The sequence below is a fragment of the Denticeps clupeoides genome, chromosome 8, assembly GCF_900700375.1.
Source record: "Denticeps clupeoides chromosome 8, fDenClu1.1, whole genome shotgun sequence".
NCBI lineage: Eukaryota > Metazoa > Chordata > Actinopteri > Clupeiformes > Denticipitidae > Denticeps > Denticeps clupeoides.
The window spans coordinates 21,084,960-21,107,859 of NC_041714.1; the positions used below are offsets into that span (position 1 = coordinate 21,084,960).

Sequence of the window (22,900 nt, forward strand, 5' to 3'; positions counted from 1 at the left end):
TATTCAACTAAAATGTACGTAACAACGCACCAAACTAATCAATAACTGAATGAGCTACGTTGTTTCCAGGCAATTAAATTCAAATTTTATTAAAAGAAAAGAAAAAAAAAAAAAAACACCAAAATGCCATACAGATAAATACATAAACATAAATGTATGTTTTTAAACAAGTGCACACAGCACCATGTGACAAGAAACCAATTAGCCAAAAACACAAAACGAAAACAATACAAATCTTTTAAAAAAATAAAAAATAAATAAATTCTCCAAGATTCTCTAATTTTTAATACAGCATTTTCCATGTATCCTGTGAACAGTCCCTTAATAGAGCATCTTAATCATTTCTGCTGTTCTCCACAATTTTGATCTGATGCATTGATTTAATATATTATTTTTGTAAGGTGTCTGGCGAAACAGACAGAAAAACGTATGAAACGAGAGAAGCGGGTTACAGAGTGGAAAGATGGCCGGTGGGTTACACCTGGAAAGACGGCTGGCAAGAGAGAGAGGAAAGAAAGAACGAGTGACAGGTGCAGAGAGACAAGAATTAGGGGTGAAAACCGCCCGGCCCATTAGTCTGAGAAAAACATTAAGGACGTCAATGCGGTGTCAGTCCTCGTAGCGTAACCAGGGAACATGCTGCGCCGACGGACACGGAACATTCTTACCGGAAAACCTACACATCCGATAAAACCAATTCCATCAGAGCCAGCAGGTGCGCCCAACTCACCTCCGCGATCCGAATTTAATCCATTTTGACGGTTCGGAATATCGCACCAGAGCGGTCAGCATACAAACGACCTAATTTCCATAAGCACACACGCTGGAGCAGAGATAAGAGCGCCATGCCAAGGAAATTCAATTAGGCTGTGAGAAGGCTCCAAAGAGCAGAATATGGAATAGGCTCAGCCAACTCACACCACCAATTAGATGTACAAAGACAGAGGGGTTGAGTGTGAAGGAGTTCAGAGGGAACGGGGAGGATCAGAACACTGCTCGGGCAAAATCCCCACCTGTAAAGAAGCCGCCACTTTGTATTTTTTAACAGGTTCTGTGCACGAGAGCCGGGAACTCAAAGACCTGTCCCTAAAGCGGTAACCAGCATTGTAAGGGGCACTACAGTATTGTGTAGAACATGCATTATTTAATTCAGAGAGAGAGAGGGTCAGTCAGTGGGCCGGTTTCCTGATCTTGTATTAAGAAAACATCCCTTCGGTCGAGGACTTGTATAGGAAACTGAACCGTTAACGCAGTATGGCACTGTGCATTGCTTTGTGGGTTTCCTTAATGTGGAAAATACATTTTTGGCATAGAATAGATGACAACTACAGATGTTTTGGGGGAAAAAACTATATTAATGGTTGGTGCAACAGACTATTGCATGTGTTCGATCTGAAAATGGCCAGTTAAACCTTAAAATGATGTCATGGCTGATCCAGAGTCTCTGTATGCTTGGAATCATGGATATAATAATATATTAAACCAATGCATCAGATCAAAACCATGTGTGGTCCTGTGGTACAGTGCCTGGCGTCATACTTGAAATCCTAATTTGTATAACTTAAGGACCGTGTCTTGAAACCGAGAAGGCCGGCACACTCACGTTTGAACCTGAACCAAAAGGCCAAATTCGGGCCTGTTGTTTTCAGCTCCGCTGTCTGGTTCCGGGAAAGCTATGACTGGAAGAATGGTGGTCTAGCACGTTCGGCATAAGGAGTACAAAAACCGAAGCATTAATTCCAGTTGCAACATCAGTGGAAATCCCGAATCAACCCTGTCGGCTGTGATCATGTAGATATGCTCTCCTCCAAGTGCAGTCATCATGCGCTGGTAGCGAGTGACGACTCCAGTTACAGACGCAGAAATTACGGGCAGGGCGTCGACACACCGCCATCATTACCGTTTTCGAGGAGCGCGGTGGGATTCACAGTTTAGCCACTCTTATCAACCGGCCGCCAAAAACAGACAGGGCTCTGTGCCGTTAATCTCCTGCCGTTTAGCACTCTGCACCAAAAAAAAAAAAAGCATTAAAACAGCCCATTAAAATTGATCTAATGCAGCAACCGGCCAGTGAGGAAATCCCACCATTTCACTCAGTTCCCCAGCAAAAGAGAATGAAGGTCGTTCTGCACTTCCACAAAAAAAAACAGATACGGTAACCACTATCTGAGCCACTGTAAGCACAAACATCCATGAATCGTATACGGCTCAGAAAAATAAGTGAACAACATAACTTAAGATCAAGTGAAACACAGAGAGAGAGAGAGACTACTACGAATAAAACGCCCACTCGACGCTTGGGAAAGGATACTGATCTGTCTGCGGCCGTCTGAAGTTGTCTGGCAGATGAGCTTCATACAAAGCTCTGGCCTTGGTGTTGCCCATGTCCTGCACGCTCTAGAGGACGGGGAGACAGACAGACAAGAGATTAGTGCAGAATTATTTACTAAAATCTAGTTGTAAAAGGACATTAAAAGAAAAAGGCAGGTTTCACGAGCATCTGCAAAAAGCAGATGGCAGTTTAAAACGGAGACCCCCAAAGAGCATAATCAGATCAATCGGTCAAAAGACAAAATAATAGGAAGGAAAAAAAATATTTCACCATCAAAAATGAAGTATCCATTAAACGACCAATTAGCATCCAGCAAGGATCTGCTGGAGTGGGTAAGAAAAAAAAAAAAAAAAAAACAAGTGCCTAAAAACCTTGACCAACGATATCATTATTATATTTTATTTATCTTTTAGATATCTTGCTGGTTTCTTGCTGTACTTGTATAGTCACAATAAAAGGAATCTATCGATCTGTCTATCCATCTTTTTCCTACGTCAACGCATGGGCTACAGCCCACGTTGATGGTTGTGCTGAATGGAAATATGGATGTTTGTTTAGGGCAGGACGATCACACGGCTTTCTCTCAACGCCCTCGCCGCTTCACGGAGGATCAAAAGATGGAAGACCAACACCAGGAAAGCGATTTCGTGCTTGGGGTGTGCATGCGGCAACGTCTCACCAACATGATAAAATTGACTGTTCCACCTCAAGCAGAGAATCACTAAAGCATTGTCAGATCATGGCAGGGGTCATACTATCTGGCCAGAAAGTAATATTCTAGACAGCCTGGTTACCCTTTGTCCTTCACTGGAGGTACGTGGAGTGTTCATGTTGCAAGTACGTATGGTGCGGGGTACAGCGGTGTAATTCATATTATTGTGACTGGGATTACGAGGGGATTACGAGTTGTTACCTGGATCTGCTCTGGGGTCCATTGGTCCAGGTTGACAGATTTGACACGGGATATGTGCACGCCCAGGTTCCGGTGGATTCCGGCACACCGTATGCAGATAAATACCCCCAGGTTCCAGGACGCCCATCGTGGACCTGCAGGAAGACAGGGACAAGAGACAAGATGAATAAAAAAAAAAAAAAACGGGAAGAACCTGCCAATCCTCTGCACTTCACGTTAATTGTGCGTCCTTAAATGCTGCAGATGAACGATCCCACAACCCTCGTATATTTGGATTCGGTTGGGTTGACAAACATCCTTGAATAATGAGACGGCTGTTCCCGCCACATCCAATTACCCAAGAAAACCTGGCTGCCTTTTCCTCCTTTACAAACGGGTTCCGTGCAAAGGCGTTTTCCAGAAAAAAAAGTGGACCAAGATCATCCCTCAGCGCTGCTTAAAGGCCCCGAATGCAGCGGCTCCCGACACCGGTCGATAGCGAGCGCCCAGATACCGGGGGCACGGAAGGGACGGAGGAGGAGAAACCCCCCGACAGCCCGGCGCTGGCCGGTTATAAATCACAGTGCAGGCCGGGAAATGGATTTGCGCCGCGCGGCCGCTCCCGCTCGCTTTATCTACACCCGTCAGCCATTTAGGGTCGGGCCTAATTCTGAGAGACGGGCGCCGGCCTGGCCCCTCCCCCTCCCTCGCGCCGCACTTTCAGAGTTCCGCTCCCGACTCGACCTCCTCAACACTGCCGGAGAGACTCTGGCACATAAGATTTCCTAAACTGTCATTTATTCACCTAGCATGTAATTAAAAAACAAATTACGATACATATATTTTTTACATTAATATATTACATGTGTTTAAAGGTGGTCAATTAATTAATTGCAATAAAGTTCCCAAGACTAAAGCTTGCAATAATGCACATTTAAAAGTATGACGGTGGGGTAAAGAGGTTCAGATGGTCCTTTTTTTTGCCTGCACCCTTACTTTTCAATAAATAGCAAATAATTGGATGCAAATTCTCAATGGCTCTACCAGGCAACTTTTTCGTTTTTAAAAAAAAGGGCTGAATACGCTAAAGATGAAAATCTGCCCAAAAACCCGACTGTCTTCAATCCTTCTGGAGGGACCATCTTATATAAGCTCCACAACGTGTCTGACATCAGACCCCAGACAGGAAATAAACTCCGATAAATAAATGTAAGTGATTAACATTAATTTTGACAGCCCTAATATGTTGACATACATGATAAATACACTGACGTTGTCTTCAAACAAAAAGCGCTAGAATGTTTACCGCGAGTGCATTTACATGGATGTGTGCGGGTTTGCTCCATATTTTCTAGTTTACTCCCGGAGTTGCTGTACTCTGGCGGCTCTAAATTGTTCATGTAGTGTGTGTGTGTGTGTGTGTGTGTGTGTGTGTGTGTGTGTGTGTGTCTGGCCTACAGTGTATGAGTGGCTGGTCCTGCAGCCATAACCCTGAGAAGGACTAAGCAGTGAATGAGAGAAAATTACTCCAAATAACTTTAATTATGGAAATCAATTTCAAAGTGAATATATGACACCCCAATGTCCTTCATTTCACAGCTATGACAACGTGATGGATGGCACCCTGTCAATATGGAGTCACCCCCATGGACCTGAGCGTGGGTCCAGCTTCCCTTTGCCATATGAACCAACGTACTTCCTTAAATTAAACTGGTCACATCCGTAAATGGCAACAGAACCAACAGACGTCATAGGGTTTTAGCCTAAACAAGCACAAGGTTTCAAAAGATTGTCATTGTGAGACACTGCAGCACAGCACACGGTGCACACAGTGAAATGTGTCCTCTGCATTTAACCAGTCACCCTTGGTGAGCAGTGGGCAGCCATTACAGGTGTGAACCTTCACTGGTCTCACGATTCGATTACGATTAGCAGTGCCTCGAAATCGATGCATCCCAGCCATTTTCTACATGGTCACATGATATTAAGGTCTCGTTCGTCTGTGTGGACGCTCGGATTTGCTCCAGAGCAGAAAAACTTGTTACGTCTGCACTCACCTTGTAACAGTTATATATACCGCTAGTTCTCCTTTAAATGCACACGGCACTATGTTGTGGGCGGAGTTAATCGTCTGCCCCGGTCCTGATGCAGATCAACATCTCCACCAAGCAGAGGAACCGAGTAGACTGGTCCAAGCTCTCTGGTCCTTGTCCCTGTGGTCCTTGTATTATTTCATTTTGTATTACATAAAAGCAGTAATATTTGGTACGTGTAATGTCCAAATTATTCTGACACCTTAGTTCCAAATAGTATTCATTACAGAATTACATTTATATTTACAGCATTTATCAGACTCCCTTATCCAGAGCGACTTACAATCAGTAGTTACAGGGACAGACCCCCCTGGAACAACTTAGGGTTAAGTGTCTTGCTCAGGGACACAATGGTAGTAAGCGGGACTTGAACCCGGGTATTCTGGTTCATAGGCGAGTATGTTACCCACTAGGCTACTACCAATTAATTTTCAACTGAATGCTCACCGCTCGAAAAATATGAGTGTTTTTGTAAATCCCGGTAAGATGATATTGTTGTGTTGTAGATCTCTGAACACTCTGAGAAAGATCAGCTTTTCCTCCATTCCCGCTTTGTGTGTCTGTTTCGAAGTGGCAGAAAGAAGACACCCCCGCTTGGATTCTCTTGGTCGCCTGCAAAAATACGTCATGGTCGCCACGCAGCGTAAAACTCAGACACGGAACGCCACAGTCACTACCTGCACTACTTTTTAACGAGATTCAGCAACAGAAAATCACCAAGCAACATCATTATGATAATCGATTATGCTCTGCACTGCATCGATGCAATATAGTCCACGTCAGCATCGCGATGCATCATTTATACGATTCATTTCAACACCCCTAGCAGCCACGACAGGCGCCCGGGGAGCAGTGTGTGGGGATCGGGATTTGAATCGGCAACCTTCCGATTACATGGCCGCTTCCTTAACCGCTAGGTCACCACCGGCCAGTTCCGTGCAGTTCCACCCCTCCTTCACCCCCACACTCATAACTCATGCACGGCGCCGCATGATTAGCCGGGATATTAATGGATCTCTCGTTTTTTTTTTTTTTCTTTTCCCCCTCTCCGCCATGGAACAAGAGCGGGAGACGCGAAGACAACAGCCCGATAAGGACAAGGGGCTGCGTGCAAAAAAAAAAAAAAAAAAAAAAAAAAAAAAAAAAAAAAACGCCTTTTCAGCCCACCACCCACTCCATTATCCGCCTCGCTGCACCAGCCGCGGCCCTGTCAGGGGTCCAAAAGGGGACCTGGTGTGACCCGGCCCATGGAGATTTATTACCGCAATAATTAAAAAAAAAAAAAAAAAAAACCCAGCTAGAGCGTGCACAGCACTTGACAGCACCTAAAGGTAAGTATTTCACTGCCACAATTAAGGAGGGTTAATTTACCGCTGACTGGAGTTGTGCTCGGTGTTCAAGTCAAAGAGTCCCGGCATGCTGTCAATCAACTTCTGGGCCAAATTCTGACAGATGGCGATCTATTCCTTCGTAACGAGTGCTTTGAGTTTGTTAGAAATTGTGGGGTTTTCCTCACTTTGCTGCCCTTCTTGACGCCAGGCGGTCCTGCAGAAGCCTTCGCCTAACTGTGTGTGCAGATGCACGAACACCTGCATGCCGCCATTCCTGAGCAAGCTCTGCACTGGTGGCGCCCCGGTCTTGCAGCTGAACAATCTTCAGGAGATGTTCCTGACAGACAGAATGATCTCCAGCCTGGTGCTCTTCAACACGCTCACTTTCAGAGGAACACTGAAATTATCTCAGCAGGTCTTTTTTTGGCACGGCTGAATGCAGTGGAAATACATTTTTTTGGGGCCGTTTCACAGAAACCACTACTGCACATGTATTGCCTAATTATTATCTATTCACAATACACTATATTATCATTAATATTAAAAGTAATTTTTTAGAGAATAAAAATTATTACAAATAAATAAATAAATAAAAGAGGCCAAACTTGGAGAAGCGATTGTCTAGTGTGAAACACTACAGGACAGCACCCTGTGACATAACGAAGCGTGTCCTCTGCTTTTAACCATCACCCTTGGTGAGCAGTGGGCAGCCATGACAGACGCCCGCTCAGTGGGACCTTGGTTGCTCGGGAATTCGAACCGGCAACCTTCAGATTACGGGTCCGCTTCCTTACCCGCTATACCACCACTGCCACACAGTGTTATGTAAGAATTATTTATACTCTGAACTAGTTAGCCAATATCTTTATGGATATGGCAAAAAAAAAAAAATATATATATATATATATATATATATATATATATATATATATATGTATATATGTATATGTATATGTATATAAGAAAATGGCTGCAACTTACAGCCTTGCTACGGCGCCGTCTGTGTTTTCTGAGGTTATTTGTAGAAATCACTGCACAGCATAAAGCGCCGGTGCTGATGCTGCACTCAGCCGAAGCACCATTCCGTTAAAAGCCTGACACCCAGCTCCTTCCTGCCCCAGTCGGCCAGGCTCAGCACCACGGCTTTTGCCATCCGGGACACTCTGTGCCCGTACTTATGCGGCGTGTTCTGCATTTTTTAAAAAACTGAACAAGTAAATCTGATTCTTAGATAAAAATTCCATCTGGTTTGCATCTGTATTTAAAACCTGAGAGCTGCGGGCAGACGACAGACTGTGTGGGACACACTGAAACCCCCTCAACACATTAACAATACAGGATAATCTGCTAAATGTATATTAATAATGTAAACACACAGTAATCTTCCTCAGAGATGGTTTTGCATGTCATGCATTATGCCATTCAACATACAATGCAAACATTTAATGATAAAGAATAAGTAGATTTTTAAGGTTAGTTTAACTTAAGAACCGCACTTCTAAGTGATATCAAATTAAATGACTAGAAACGGATTTTATTCTCTGCAGCTACTCTGCAGTCCGCGAAACACACGACACCCAGGAAGGGAAAGAAGAGAGCTCTTCATTCAGCTCAGCGGGATCTTTAATCACACCATTTTTTTTACCATGTGCAACGGCCTGCGATCTGCATCCATCTGATCAAGCAGCGTTTGCGCTTTCAGACGTGCAACTATCTTCCAATTCGAGTTGACTCGTTTCATTTGGACTTTATGACGTCTTGTTACCATCCCAGTAGCAACATAAGATAAAACAGTACGGCATGTGTGGGGGGAAAAAAAAATAACAACGCATATTTCAATGGAATTACCACTGTAGCTGAGGGTAGATGAGGGTGAAAGTATTTATGATAGTATATATCACACACACACACAAACACACACACACACACACACACACACAGCTGGAGCAGCTGATAAGAGGCTCTGTCTCTGAAAACCTGCAGTCCTTCAGAAGTCACCCACAAATATGCCAGCCCGTCTTGACAAACAGGTTAAGGTGAGTCTCTCAGAGTGAGATTGTTTTTTTTGTGCTTGCTTATGTGTGTGTGTGTGTGTGTATAATAAAATAACGTTCAGTAAAATAAATGTTTATGCAATACCAATATATGCAACTGAAATGACCAAGATGGGGACCACGTCACTCGTCCAAAATCTACATGAGTGCTGATTATAATATGGTAGTCAGTACCAAAGAGTTAAATTGTGGTGCGTTGCATGAATATTTTAATTAAGCCAGATGCACTATTCAATATAACATATATAAACTGAGCATGATAATTTGCCTTTAAATTAGAAAACATTTTACATCGCAGGAGGAAACCTTGTTTTAAGTATCTGCAAACATACATATGTAAAAAGGTTAAATGTAGGGGACATTTCATCGTGCTGCAGTCCATCACTTTCACTTTACAAGAACTGATGCGTTGGTCTCTCTACTCTGAAGCAATGCATGTTCTCCTGCAAGCAAAAATCTACATATGGAGAACATTAGTATATTGTTGCTCTGGAAGCTGCCTCCACCGCAAAGAGTTTAATTTTAATGAACAAATCAATATTTGATCGACATAGCAGGGTTACGTTAATAAAGCTGCTTCCAGCGGGGAGAAGCAGTGGTTTTGCTTTCACTGGTTTGTCCTGTTGCACACTGAACTGTACATTATGAAGCACATACTTGCGAACACAGTTTCAGAAGTAGCACGCAATTCTTACACGCGCCCGCAACCCGACTCAAACGGCGTCTGCGGCACAAGCTCGGTGGTCCAGCGATGCCGCGGGTGTCATTTCGCCAAGGCTACAAAAGGGCATGTGTCAGAATAAACAATAGTGTCCTTTCTCCTGGTCCCATCAGTCACCACTGCTGTACCAAGTTACCATGGTGACGGTGCCACGTCTGCCCTCAATTCTCCCCCAGTCGGGGCTGCCAAGTCGGTGTGTGGACTGGGGCGTGATGGCAAAGGGGACAGGGGGCCGGAGGAGACGGTGTAAACTTCAAAGGGAGCATAAAACGCAGCTCCCAGCCAAAACTGAGAACTGCGTGTGCGAGAGAGAAAGAGAGTGTGTGTGTGTGTGTGTGTGTGTGTGTGTGTGTGTGAGAACTTTCACTGGTCATGCAATTCCATTCAATTAAAAGTGAATAACATTACTTCACACAATGTTTTCAAATGAAAGAGCTAATGTCTCACTTTGTAGTAGCCTAGCGGGTAACACACTCGCCTATGAACCAGAAGACCCAGGTTCAAACCCCACTTACTACCATTGTGTCCCTGAGGAGGACACTTAACCCTGAGTGTCTCCAGGTGGGGGACAGTCCCTGTAACTACTGATTGTAAGTCCCTCTGGATAAGGGCGTCTGGTAAATGCTGTAAATGTGAATGCCGACAGTTTTCTGCTAATTGTAGCAATTCAGTCCGCACTCACCTAAATGCCACAAACGGCAGAAAAACGGCCGGTTCAGACATCAATGGCGTCAGGAATGCGTGGACTGAACACAGACCCCCCCCCCCAAAGAGGCAATGCGCTGTTCCGTCCAGTGGCCTAGCGGTTAAGGAAGTGGCCCCGTAATCAGAAGGTTGCCGGTTCGAATCCTGATCCAGCAAGGTGCCACTCAGGGCCACTGAGCAAAGCACCGTCCCCACACACAGTCATGGCTGCCCACTGCTCACTCAGTGTGATGGGTTAAATGCAGAGGACAAATTTCACTGTGTGCACCGTGTGCTGTGCATCACATGTAACAAAATCACTTCACTTTCACACACACACAAAAAAAAACGGTTTTCTAAATTCCCGGTAAGACGATAATGCTGTATTGTAGATCTCTTGACACGCACACACTTTTCCATTATTCCCGCTTTGTGTTGGCCCAAAGGGTTGCCCCAAAACAATTATTTTTCAAAAAAAAAAAAAAAAAAAAACTATTATGTTCTGCACTGCATGAATGCAGAATTGCCCATGTCTGCATCACGATGCATTGATTATGAGATTCATTTCAACATCCCTGGTGTGTAAGAGAGAGAGAGAGAGAGAGAGAGAGTTTGTTTTTTGCGGTTGCTGGGGTCGGTGACAAGGCCACACACTTCAAATGCCGAGCGCTGGCTGATCGTTTGGCCCTGAAAAGGTCCAACAGCCTTCACCCACTGTGTCTCAGGACCCCATGCAGCTGCCCCCTGCACCGCCTGACATTCCATTAAAACCTCATTAGGCAGCGCTCCGCTCCTCAGGCGCCCCGGTGCGCCGCAGGCCAGACGGACATTGGTATGGGTCGCGCGTCTGCACCTCAGGCACAAAACCGCCTTCTGCCGAATCCCAGTCCTTCGCAGCCCCTTCTTCCCCAGTCATTTGCATGCATGCTGGTTTACCACGAACTATTCCCCTGAATTAATAATGCACTGCGGTGAAGTGTTTAAGCTGATTACGGCACCATGATCACAAATAGCAGCGCAATGAGACAGGAGGGGACAACAGGAATGGTAAAGGTCACGAAAGGCCGAGCAGGCCGGTATCAAGCGAACAGACGATGCAAATTTCATAATCTCATAAGTTCAAGACCAAACAATTGCAGTGACTGCGCAGCATTAACAACAGAAAGTCACCCTGTACTGTGTGGAGCTCTTTATAGCTTAAGCTGATTATTCCAGGAGCAGAATCGCTGATTAAATCAATTTAACAATGTAAATGCTTGTACTATTTTAATTAAACATGTTGTTCAATTAAATGGCACTTTTTTTTTTTTTTTTTGAAGCATTGATCTGGGTATGCACCGGGATTGGAACAAGCAACTGCAATATTCTGACTTATTGGGAATGCCATTTTATCCTGGAAAATTACAAATTCACCTTACTCACACAACACTGATTTCTGATTATTCATTGTCAGGTTAACAGGAATTTTTATTAAAAGCAGTCGGTCCAAGGCCACCCTCATTCAAAAGAAAAAATTACTCCCTCATGGTGATGCATAGAGTGTTCTACGTTGTCCGTTTTGATTAGGTACGCAGTCCATAGAGTTTTTTGTGACAGGCAAAATTTGCATTTTTTTGGTTTTTCGCAATTAAAATAATAATAATACCACCTTTCATGTAAAGTCACTACTGTTCTACAAAACCTGCAGGTGGCACTATTACCCATGCATGACTACACCACTGTCACCTTCGTACCATTTTAAATCAATAATGGCAAGTCACTATTTGGGACCAAAAATAATTTGCAGGGAATTGTTACGTTAAAATTGTACCGTTTTTTTGAGCTGCTCAAACGGTCGGGTTATGGGCATCTCTTATGAAATAGTTACTACCCTACATGTCTATTAATTTCCACTTGCGCTGGTGGATCCAAATCTGCCGGGTAAATACTCATAGTGTCTAAATAGGCCTATGTAGGGCCCTTTGATTTCCAAGATGCGAAAATATAAAAAAAATTAAATAGAATTTCACGTTTCTGGGCGCGCCAGCCCACTACAGGTTCGCAGACAATGTAGACTCAAGGTCAGCTATGGCGAAGAGCCCGTCTGTGTCGAATATGGACCACTTGCCCGACTGGTTCCACTCAAACTCTGTAGTTCTGTGAACAAATCAGCGGATTGAGAATGTGATTTTATTAATATTTTATGTTGATTTCATTACACAAGTGGACGCTTGTTTTGTATTCCAGGTTTTTATGTTGATTTCAAGTGTGAAGCACTTTTATTTTACAAATGGAAGAATGTAATATTGTGATTGTATGAAATGCACATATTATTTACATGTAAGTGTTTTACAAAAGTGAACAGTAAATGCCTGCTTCCTTACCAGTCAGGCCACCACTGACCCCTGGGATTATGTGAATAGTCATATTGCATTTGTTCTCAGGTTCGAATCCCACTTACTACCATTGTGTCCCTGAGCAAGACACTGTCCTTGTAACTACTGATTGTAAGTCGCTCTGGATAAGGGCGTCTGATAAATGCTGTAAATGTAATGTAAATGTCATAATCATAATAGTAATAATATAAATGCATTTAGTGTCTAAGGACAAGCACCATGATGAAAGTCTGAGCCTTTCAAGATCAGAAGCCTCACCTTGCATTGATGGTTAAACTAATCATGTCAGTTCATCAAATGCACTGGATTAGATATATTAGGACCTCACAGCACACCGAAGCAACAGGGTGGACTATGGCTTTGAGCTGAATTGCACTCATACGCCCCCTGGTGGAGAAGCACACCACATGCACAGCCAGTGGCAGGAGTGAACTTCAAGGATGGATATTTGAAATGTACATTTAACATTTGTACATTTAAGGCATTTGGCAGACGCCCTTATCCAGAGCGACTTACAATCAGTAGTTACAGGGACAGTCCCCCCCCTGGAGCAACTTAGGGTTAAGTGTCTTGCTCAGGGGGACAATGGTAGTCAGTGGGATTTGAACCTGGGTCTTCTGGTTCATAGGCGAGTGTGTTAACCACTGGGCTACTACCACCCTGCTACTGTGCTACTGTTACACAGATCCAAGGATGAACACAATCATGTGGACAAGTTGATGCTGGATGCTGATGACAAAACAATCCATTACTGCAAATAAACACTCAACACCAGCACCTAATAAGCGGCTTGGACTTAAATTTATGGCATTTACCAGATGCCCTTATCCAGAGCGACTTACAGTCAGTAGTTACGGGGACAGTCCCCCCCTGGAGACACTCAGGGTTAAAAGTGTCTTGCTCAGGGACACAATGGTAGTCAGTGGGATTTGAACCCGGGTCTTCTGGTTCATAGGCAAGTGTGTTACCCGCTAGGCTACTACCACCCTTGGACACACTGCCTGCGTCTGTGAGCTGTTTGCCGTGGGGCTCGCTCTGCGTACCACTCGACGCATCATCTATCACGCTTCAGGAGATCCAGTAAAGCTCTCTCTCTCTCTCACACACACAAGACCCAAAACCCCTGTTTTGTATAGAGATTATTAAGACATGCTGAGAAGAGGGTGCCGTGACTGCCTAGACCCGGGGTCGGCAACCTTTAACATGCAAAAAGCCATTTGGACCCGGTTACCACAACAGAGACAGCACCCAGAGCAGCAAGTTTTACATATAGATGTATAGAGTTAAAATAACTAAAAAGACACTTGCAGAGACTTCAAAAAGTGAGAAAGGTGTTCAGACAAGATCCAAACACAAACGCCATACACACACACACACACACACACACACACACACACACACACACACACACACACAGAGATGACCGGTGGAGTGACAGAAGCACGGTCTCAGAGAGGAAAGTGGCACAGCATGAAATTAGACCCACAGTGTGCCAAGACTGTGACAAGCACAACTCCCTCTCTCTCTCTCTCTCACACACCTGCACAGGACAGAAGGCAGAAAAACATTTCAGATTCCGTTGGCATTTTCCGAAACGACATTTTCCACCATGGGAAATTTGATATCATGACAACTCTGCACCGTGAATTAATCACTTCACAACGACACTGTTTAGGGCTGAGCATGGTTACTCTAAAGCCGAAAGAATTTCCCCAAAACACGCAAATGCTCATCTGAGACTGCAGGTGCTAAAGCAGTTTATTTGTTATGAACTATATCGATCCGAATTTTTTTTCTATTTACAGACCAACTACAAAATCATCAGTTCAGATTAATGTAATGCAGATTATAATATGGTTCTATTCAAACGAACTGTGACTATCTGAATCAAGCAGGTCACCATACTGAATGTATAATCTATTAACATTAAAAGAATGCAATCCAGGCAATCGCTGACCCACCCCTAAACACAGAAAAGAAACTGATCCTGTAAACAGTGGCTGCAGATAGATTACACCTATTTATATATTCCCTTTTCAATAAACACCAACAATCATGACTTCAAAGGGGCCAAAAGGAACAATATGCAACAGTAAACTCACTTCGGCCCGAGGTTACATCACTTTCTTTTGACAGACTTCATACACAAAGCGTCTGATGAGGGCCACCCAACACAAAAACACAAACAGAGGGGGAAAAGGCATTATACGTCCTCTGCTGCCACCTGCTGGCCAGGGACAGAAAAACAAGAGCTGAGCGCTGAAGGAAAGGGGGAACCAAACTATGTTTAAGTCAAAAAGTCTTCATCCAAATGGACAGTAGTCACGCAAAGGCGCAAGCAGGGCAGGAAGTGAAGCAGTGAGGGTCTGATGCCAGCGTTGAGTGTAGTCTATGGCTGCTCTAATCATTCTAACAATGTAAACGTGTCGCAGCACGAAATCGGTACAAAACTGGATTTTTTTTTTTTTTTTTTTTTACAGGGTTGGTTGGATTGGTTCTCTTTTCCAGAAATAGCAGGTCGGAATGCGGTGGGACTAGTTTCCAACGACAAATTGGCCGACATGCAAATTCACCCACAGGGACCTCATCGCGTCAAAAAACACGGAATTACAAACGCAAGCATTCAGCTCAAATATACAATTCTAACATTTAGTAGTACGTTTTACGCAACACACACTGTAGGAGTGTGTAATAAGGGACTTTCCATGTTCTTTTTTGATAAGGCAGCTAGAGAAGGAAACAGAGTGAATAGACAGTTTTTAACGTCTCCTGACAATGTCTGTTGTGTAATGTTAAGTGAACATTCTGAATAAACGGTTAGAATTTACTTTCATGTGAATACGAGAATTTCCTATTTCGTCAAGCTAAACAGACTGAAAAAAGTGAATCTATACATGATATGTGGGCAAAAAAAAAAAAAAAAAAAACCCTATGTAGAAAAGGCACAAACTACAAGGAACAGGAACATATTACAGGCCTGCAGATTTCTGCTGATAAATAACATCCAGTCACCATTTTCTGGCTTAAGAGATGACGTGTCAGGTCACTATGAAAATACGTTTTTTTTTTTTTTTTATATGTAATATAAAAAAAATGAACATCCATTTACCTGATTGTTCGGGGAAAAATATATATTAATATATATACACACACACACACACACACACACACACACGTCAGAACAGCAGCTGTGCCTTTCCTATGGGATGAGGGTGGGAATGCAGGTGTTCTGGTCTGTAACATGAATAATGTTATTTGTTGAACACAAAATTTCATAACATTGAAGTTAAGTTCAAATCTTACATATAAGATTGTATGCATTGATCCTTCGTTCGCTCAGTATTACAGCCGCAAGCTGCGCAAAAGTCTGGCATTTTTGGTCGTGCCGTACAGAGAAGCATAATTGCCTAAAAAGCGTAAGTAGATCTGTAATTCTTGGACTGAGACAGGAGGTTGCCGTTCATGCTTTTGTTCGCCCCCTGGTGGTTGGCTGACTATTGGGCGAGAAAGTGCTTGGTTTGATACGGAGCAGGGCCCGCAATTCAAACGTTAAAATCGCGGACGATCATCTGTAATCATGCAATGAAGCGTGATAGATGACCGAAACCCACCTACTGATGCCACGCACGGGAATTGTAACGTTAAAATTGTACCGTTTTTTTGAGCTGCTCAAACGGTCGGGTTATGGGAATTCCGATTCCCCTTCAGTCACCACAGATATCAGTTTACTGTGAACAGACCGTGAGAAAATGTTCACGTTTTGAAACATCGAAACACAAAGGGAAGCCCCCCAGTGATTGGTCATTTCGTTTTTTAACAAATTTGCAGGAATTATAGAAATAAACACACAACAGTCGATAGTTTTCTATAGTTTATATTTGGAGGGGAGGAACTAACCACCCACCCAGTCCTTTCTGTTTGGCATTAGTTCTGAAATCCTGATGGTAAACCTTAATTACAAATAAATAAATTTATACACACACACACACACACACACACACACACATATATGCGCGAATGCGCCAGGTGCTCGTGGCAATGTGGGACAACTCTGAACCGCACTACTTCCTCATTCTTGGTCATTTATTGCGGTTTCTCGCTGTCCACACAACTGCCAAATCTCACCATGTCCCTCAGTAAGACAATTAACCCTGACTGTCTAATTTGATGAAATTGGTGAGTCAAGTCTTTTCCACACAGCGAGCAAGGCCCGCGCTCACATTAACCGCCGTGGCACAGTCTTGGCAGCTTCCGCCCGGCGACCGCCCTGAGCCGCTTTGGAACTCCCGTTTGGCCACGGCAACGGGGTAGAGAAGAATATGGTAAATCCCGCTACTACACTGCAGAGGCGTTTAAAAACCGATAAAGACATTTAAATAAAATACTCCCGTGCACTGAGTAGTTAAGCTGTACAATTTTGATAAGAAAACCAATATTGACAGCGGTAGGGGAGTTTCAGAGACCAGTGGTTGTAGCCTAGTGGGTAACACACTCGCCGGAAGACCCAGGTTCAAATCCCATTGTGTCCCTGAGCAGGACACTTAACCCTGAGGGGACTGTCCCTGTAACTACTGATTTTAAGTCGCTCTGGATAAGGACGTCTGATAAATGCTGTAAATGTATGTAAATTGGCTGGCCAAAGTGGTTAAAATCGACTAAAAAGCACAGAGGTAGCAGAGCAGCGATGTCCACCGAGAAAGAGACGCATACTTCTCCCAGAATAAAGGGAGGCTGTCTTGAGAACCAGCAGGGCAAATCTGCCATTATCTGAAGCGGCAGCCAAAACAGCGGCGCAGATGTGCTGCAGGCAAACATGATGCGAAAGACAAACGCGGCGGGGCGGACAAGGGGACACTAAAACCCGTCTTTCTACCTTCCTACTACTGCAACTGGTGCAATTAACCGTGAACCAGCGCCTGCAATAAAAGAAATGTGGCGTACATACGACCCGCTCGTACCGGAACGTCACCCGCAGCAGCTCGGCTCATTATTAGGGGATTTGGTAACCTATTCTGCAGCGTTACTTACAACATAATCTGGTGGTTGACACGGTGTTAACATGAGATCTGGGCAATGTGCCTGAGGGGATTACTCAAAATATATAAATAACTAGTCAGAAAATGTTCTCGTTGGCAATGGAAGCGGACAAAATATTCAGTTGCACTAAAATCAGCAAGAATTCCACTGGTTTGTAGTTTGTTGTAATTGTGTCATAAACCGTACGCACAAGAAAGTACTTTTTGCCAACTGACTGAAGTTGGTGCTGGTGGTGTTTGTACCAAAGGTCTCAGAATAAACATTATTTACTAATTAAATTCAAGGTTTGAGCATATTATATAAAATATGTGTACACACACACACACACACACACACAGACACACACACACAGGTGGTGGCTGGTTGAAACCACATCAAGAGGTCTTACCCATGTGAATGCTCCACATGTCTGATTCAATCAAAGGTCATGTGATGAGTAAACTACCTCCAGTAGACACGCCCACACCATGACAGACTGCTGATTATGCAGACATAGTAAAAGCAGGACAAACGACAGCCAGGGTTCCCACTGTGTCAGACTCCATGACTTTCCCTGACCGAAAAGCAGAAAAACCATAACCTCCCTGTCCAACAATAACATTTTGGTGCTAAGCAGGAAAGGCCATTTGAAGTGGTTACAGAATTCAAAACTGCATTTACATCATTATTGTAGAATATAAGCAGCTTGGCAAACTAAAACCTCAACGTGCGTGTTTTATCACCTTAAATCCTTAATTTTAAAGCAAAATATCTTGAAATGTACACTTGCCTGGCATGTTTGGTATGTTAGCGAAGACTTTTTTTTTTTCCCCCTCCTAGAATGTTGCACATTTTTAGAGGAGCAGAGGTTTTGCACAAAACATGACATGACGGACACATTACACCTTGAGCCTTAAAAAGTTGGGCCCGACAAGTACAGCTTTTTACTAGCTTGACCGTGTAGAGGTGTGCGCCGACTACCAGCATGCTTTGCGTGCACTATGAGCGCTAGACTAAGAGAAAATTAAGAACATGTGTGGGGAAATGAACAGTTGAATTTGCATGATGAGATGGGTGTTACTTTGGCGTTAAACACAGTTTAGCGTCGTTTGGCAGCAAAGTTCTCATTAGTCGGTGAGCAAAAAAGTGGGCGTGTCGTATAATAGACTCCGCCTACCAGCTTGAACGAATAGAAAGGCCTACATCCGCGTTTCTTCCATGTGGTTCGGGGAAGCTCGCCACATTATTCAAAGACAATTTTGCCTAACGTCAAGAATGAGCGATTTAACCAATTTTAACCATTTATTTATGGCTAAAATTATTCCACGCCTCAGACTTGGCTTTTGTTGTCTGCGCAAATAAAATGAAAATCGGCAGAGGCCAGACACCATTTCAGCATTAATTTTCACATCTTTGTTAACTGTTAGGTGATTAAAACCAAGCCCGAACCTGTCTGTCTAATCAACATTACTTTTAATAGGCACCGGAATACGGACACAATGCGCACTGTACCACGTGGCATGGTTCACCGCGTAAAGAGAGACTAAAGTGAAAACGGAGCCTATGAGGGCAGCAATAGCCATTGTTTTATGTTAATAAATTGTTTATTACCTCTGATGTCTTTAGTTTCAGTTTGGCGATATAATTGCAAAATAAATAAATAAAGCAAAACACACACACTCACACATATGTGTGTGTGTGTGTGTGTGTGTGTGTGTGTGTGTGTGTGTTTTTTGCCATCTCGCCCAGCCCTAATCCAAACTCAGTTTAACTGATGTGGTTAGTGCTGATCTTTACAGCCCTCTCTCACACACACACACACACACACACACACACTCCATCTAAGCAGGAGTGAACAGCCTGAAAGTCAAATGGGTGCCTCTACTGGAGTGTCTCCATTCCACGGGCACCTCCGTCCAACCACACCCTCAGTAACTGCTCGGCTGCCCACGCCCGAGAGCTCCGCCCGGCAGGGGAACACACCGAGGAAGGAGATAAGACAAGAGACTCTCTTTCCACGGTGTGTGTGTGTGTGTGTGTATATATAATCCTGTGAGAAGGATCACACTTCATCACTACCGTCTTGTCTTGTCTGAAAATGCGATTCACCAACCAACCATGTTTGGCACAAATAGGAAGTCCTGTTGGCGTTTGTCCCACTGGTTCATACCGAACTAAAAAAAGTACATTAAAATAATACCTTTGTGCTCATTTCTACATCCAATCACGGAGCAACTGCAATGGTTTGCACGTTTGGAAGGAGTCACTGTCGGTGGAGTTAATGTTCTCGGTGGAATGGTGAAAGCACTCTTCACACCTATCGCCATGTCTAGCCACCGCCCAGACAGCCAGCCCAGGGGAACTACTAATAATAAATAATCTCACTGACGCCAGGTGTGATAATTATCCTGGTAAGAAATCATTATTATTATTTTTAAATTTATGAACAAGGTACCACAGAGTACTGGACATGAATTACACCAGCACCAGACCAGGGTTGGGGGCAATCATTAAAGATCGGCAATACATTTAGACAACAACTCAGGGACCAATAAATAAATAAATAAATAAAGAGATAGTTCCTCCCGAAGGCCCATGGCCATTGCCAGGCAACACGGACATGTGGAAGCCACCTGGTGATGTAACCAGGGAGGATTTATGACAGAACACCTACAAGGAATAATGTTCCTGTTCAACCACACCCACACCGGGCCCTAGAGTGCGACCGACAATCGACATATTAGGCCCACGCCATGTTCTAAACCGGTCACGAATTGTGAAGGGCGGGGCCTGCACATATTGCATTACGTTTGGAAGAGTGCGTACTGCAGGGGGAGCGTCCTGCCCGACCAGTCAGATAGACAGGGTGGGCGTCGCCACGAATTAGAGCTTTAATCAGGACGTAAGAGTTAAACTGAGCCAGACAAGTGCAGCTTTTAAAAAGCCCTGAAAAAGCCTTTAAAAGTCTGGAACCCTCAAAATACTTGAATTGCTCAAGAGTAGGGCTGCACGATTTGGGGAAAAAAGACATTGCGATTATTGAGATCAATATTGCAATATGCGATATGATAAACATACAAACTACTTATAACCTGAAATGCCCAGTGCTTTCAAAATACAATATTCTACAAAATTTAATAAATCACAAAAAACTCTTTACATTACTGTCGAACGACAAACCCTGGTAAGGCTAAACAACAGTTTTGATTATATTTGGCCATTATAAAATCCCGTATTATAGTTCTCACGTTTAACCAAAACGTTGTTTGGAGGCTGACTTGAACACAGGGATGCATAGCTTTGCTAGCTTAGCTAAGGTAAAGATTTGTAAACTGAGGTGAATTTCTTTATGAAACCTTCAAAGTTTGAGAAAAGTTAACTAAACAGCTAAGAAAAGTGTAAATAGTTAATGCCTACGTTTAGCCAAAACGTTGTTTGGAGGCTGACTTGAACACAGGAATGCATAGCTTCGCTAGCTTAGCTAAGGTTAAGACTTATAAAACGGGGATTTTATAATGGCCAAATATATTAAAAACAATTGTCCAGCCTTACATATGAAATGTAATCCCTGGTTTGGAGCGTACAGCGGTTTGTACAGCCCCAAGCACCACAAGAGTGAGGCATTTTTATGCACTTCTCTCCATAGACATGTATATGCTTCACGTCACAGCACAGCCTATCGCAATATGGCGGCGATGTTAACATACGATGCAGCTCGTCATGCGGCGTCTAACCATTTACAGTTACAGCATTTATCAGATGCTCTTATCCAGAGCAACTTACAATCAGTAGTTACAGGGGACAGTCCCCCCTGGAGCAATTAAGGGTTAAGTGTCTTGCTCAGGGACACAATGGTAGTAAGAATTTGAACCTGGGTCTTCTGGTTCATAGGCGAGTGTCTAACCCACTAGGCTACTACCACCCTGTGTCACCGAACCATATGTCTCCGAATCAAAAGGCATGTGACCAAATACGTCACATCCGACTGAAGTGAGACTCGCAAACTTTGAGAGAATGAGAGAATGGATCGGATATGTTGCCGATCCAATCCATGTACTAATCATTTAAATTGCGTTCATGTAATCGCACAGACTGACATCGCGATTACGATTAGATTAATCGTGCAGCACTACTCAAGAGTGTGATACGATACACGATTAAGAACTGAAGTCATGATGCAAATGTCCACAAGCTCGAGTCATGTTTCCGGAAGACGCCGCCAAACCCGCTCTGCTCTCTTGCAGGTGTAGCCTCGGCTCCCATTATACCCACCACGTGTTTTTGAACGACACCCCTGGATATTAATGGCAGAATTACGATGGCACGTATACATTTACGGCATTTGGCAGACGCCCTTGTCCAGTGTGGCACAAACGTAATTGTCCCACTACCAACAACAACATTTATTTCTTATATAGCCCAAAATCACATACAGTACGTCTCAACGGGCAGGCCCTACAGTTGACACCCCCCACACTTGACCCTTCCAGTCCTCATTTTCATAAATATCTTTGAAGCAGAACATGGAACTGCTCTAAAGCAGTGGTGGCCTAGCGGTTAAGGAAGCGGCCCCGTAATCAGAAGGTTGCCGGTTCGAATCCCGATCCGCCAAGGTGCCACTGAGCAAAGCACCGTCCCCACACACTGCTCCCCGGGCGCCTGTCATGGCTGCCCACTGCTCACTCAGGGTGATGGGTTAAATGCAGAGGACAAATTTCACTGTGTGCACCGTGTGCTGTGCTGCTGTGTATCACATGTGACAATCACTTCACTTTAAAGTAAGAGCCAAATCACAACTCTAAACCCAATCATCACTTAACCCTGAGCGTCTCCAGGGGGGGGACTGTCCCTGTAACTACTGACTGTAAGTCCCTCTGGCTAATGGTAAATGCTGCAAGTGTAAAAATCGTTGCGAGATGCACGCACAGCAGTGGCCGCCATTTGCGACCATATATGGAATGAGATTTGTGCACACGATAAGCCCTTTGTAAGTATTGATTAAATACGCTGATTTTGATGTGATCCAGCTCACGTGTCTCGCAGCGATGGGAGTTCCGGGGAGCGGAGCGGGCCCACGAGACGGGCAGCGGACCTAACAACCTCACGAGTGAAAAAGAAAGTTGGAGGTTCTCCAAATTCGATCGATATTAGGAGAGTTTTATTTCAAATTTTGACAAATTTGATTCGACACAATAAACCCCCCCAAAAAAAAAATCTGATCCGTTAAAGAGAACGAGAAGTGCGCCGGCCCCGGAATCGCAGACGGGCACGCGTTCCGAGTCGTCGAACCTGCAGGCCCCGCCACGCCTCGCCGCCGACACCCGACCGCCCCTCCTCGCCGTCAGTGGAAACTAACCGGGCCAGAAACCGGAGCCGGCAGCACTGGAACTGCGTGCAACCCG

The 22,900-nt window shown here is 44.1% G+C and overlaps 1 protein-coding gene across 2 annotated transcripts in view; it reads right to left on the bottom strand.

Moving 5' to 3' along the window:
• LOC114795769 (stromal membrane-associated protein 1-like) overlaps window positions 1-22,900 on the bottom strand; it is a 34,779-nt gene that overhangs the window by 10,682 nt on the left and 1,197 nt on the right. For both annotated transcript variants that reach the window (XM_028989394.1, XM_028989395.1), the window contains exons 2-3: window positions 3,246-3,379; window positions 2,312-2,397 (exon numbers count right to left, since the gene is read on the bottom strand). In XM_028989394.1, coding sequence (XP_028845227.1) covers window positions 2,312-2,397; window positions 3,246-3,379 — 220 coding nt within the window. The remainder of the gene's footprint in view (window positions 1-2,311; window positions 2,398-3,245; window positions 3,380-22,900) is intronic.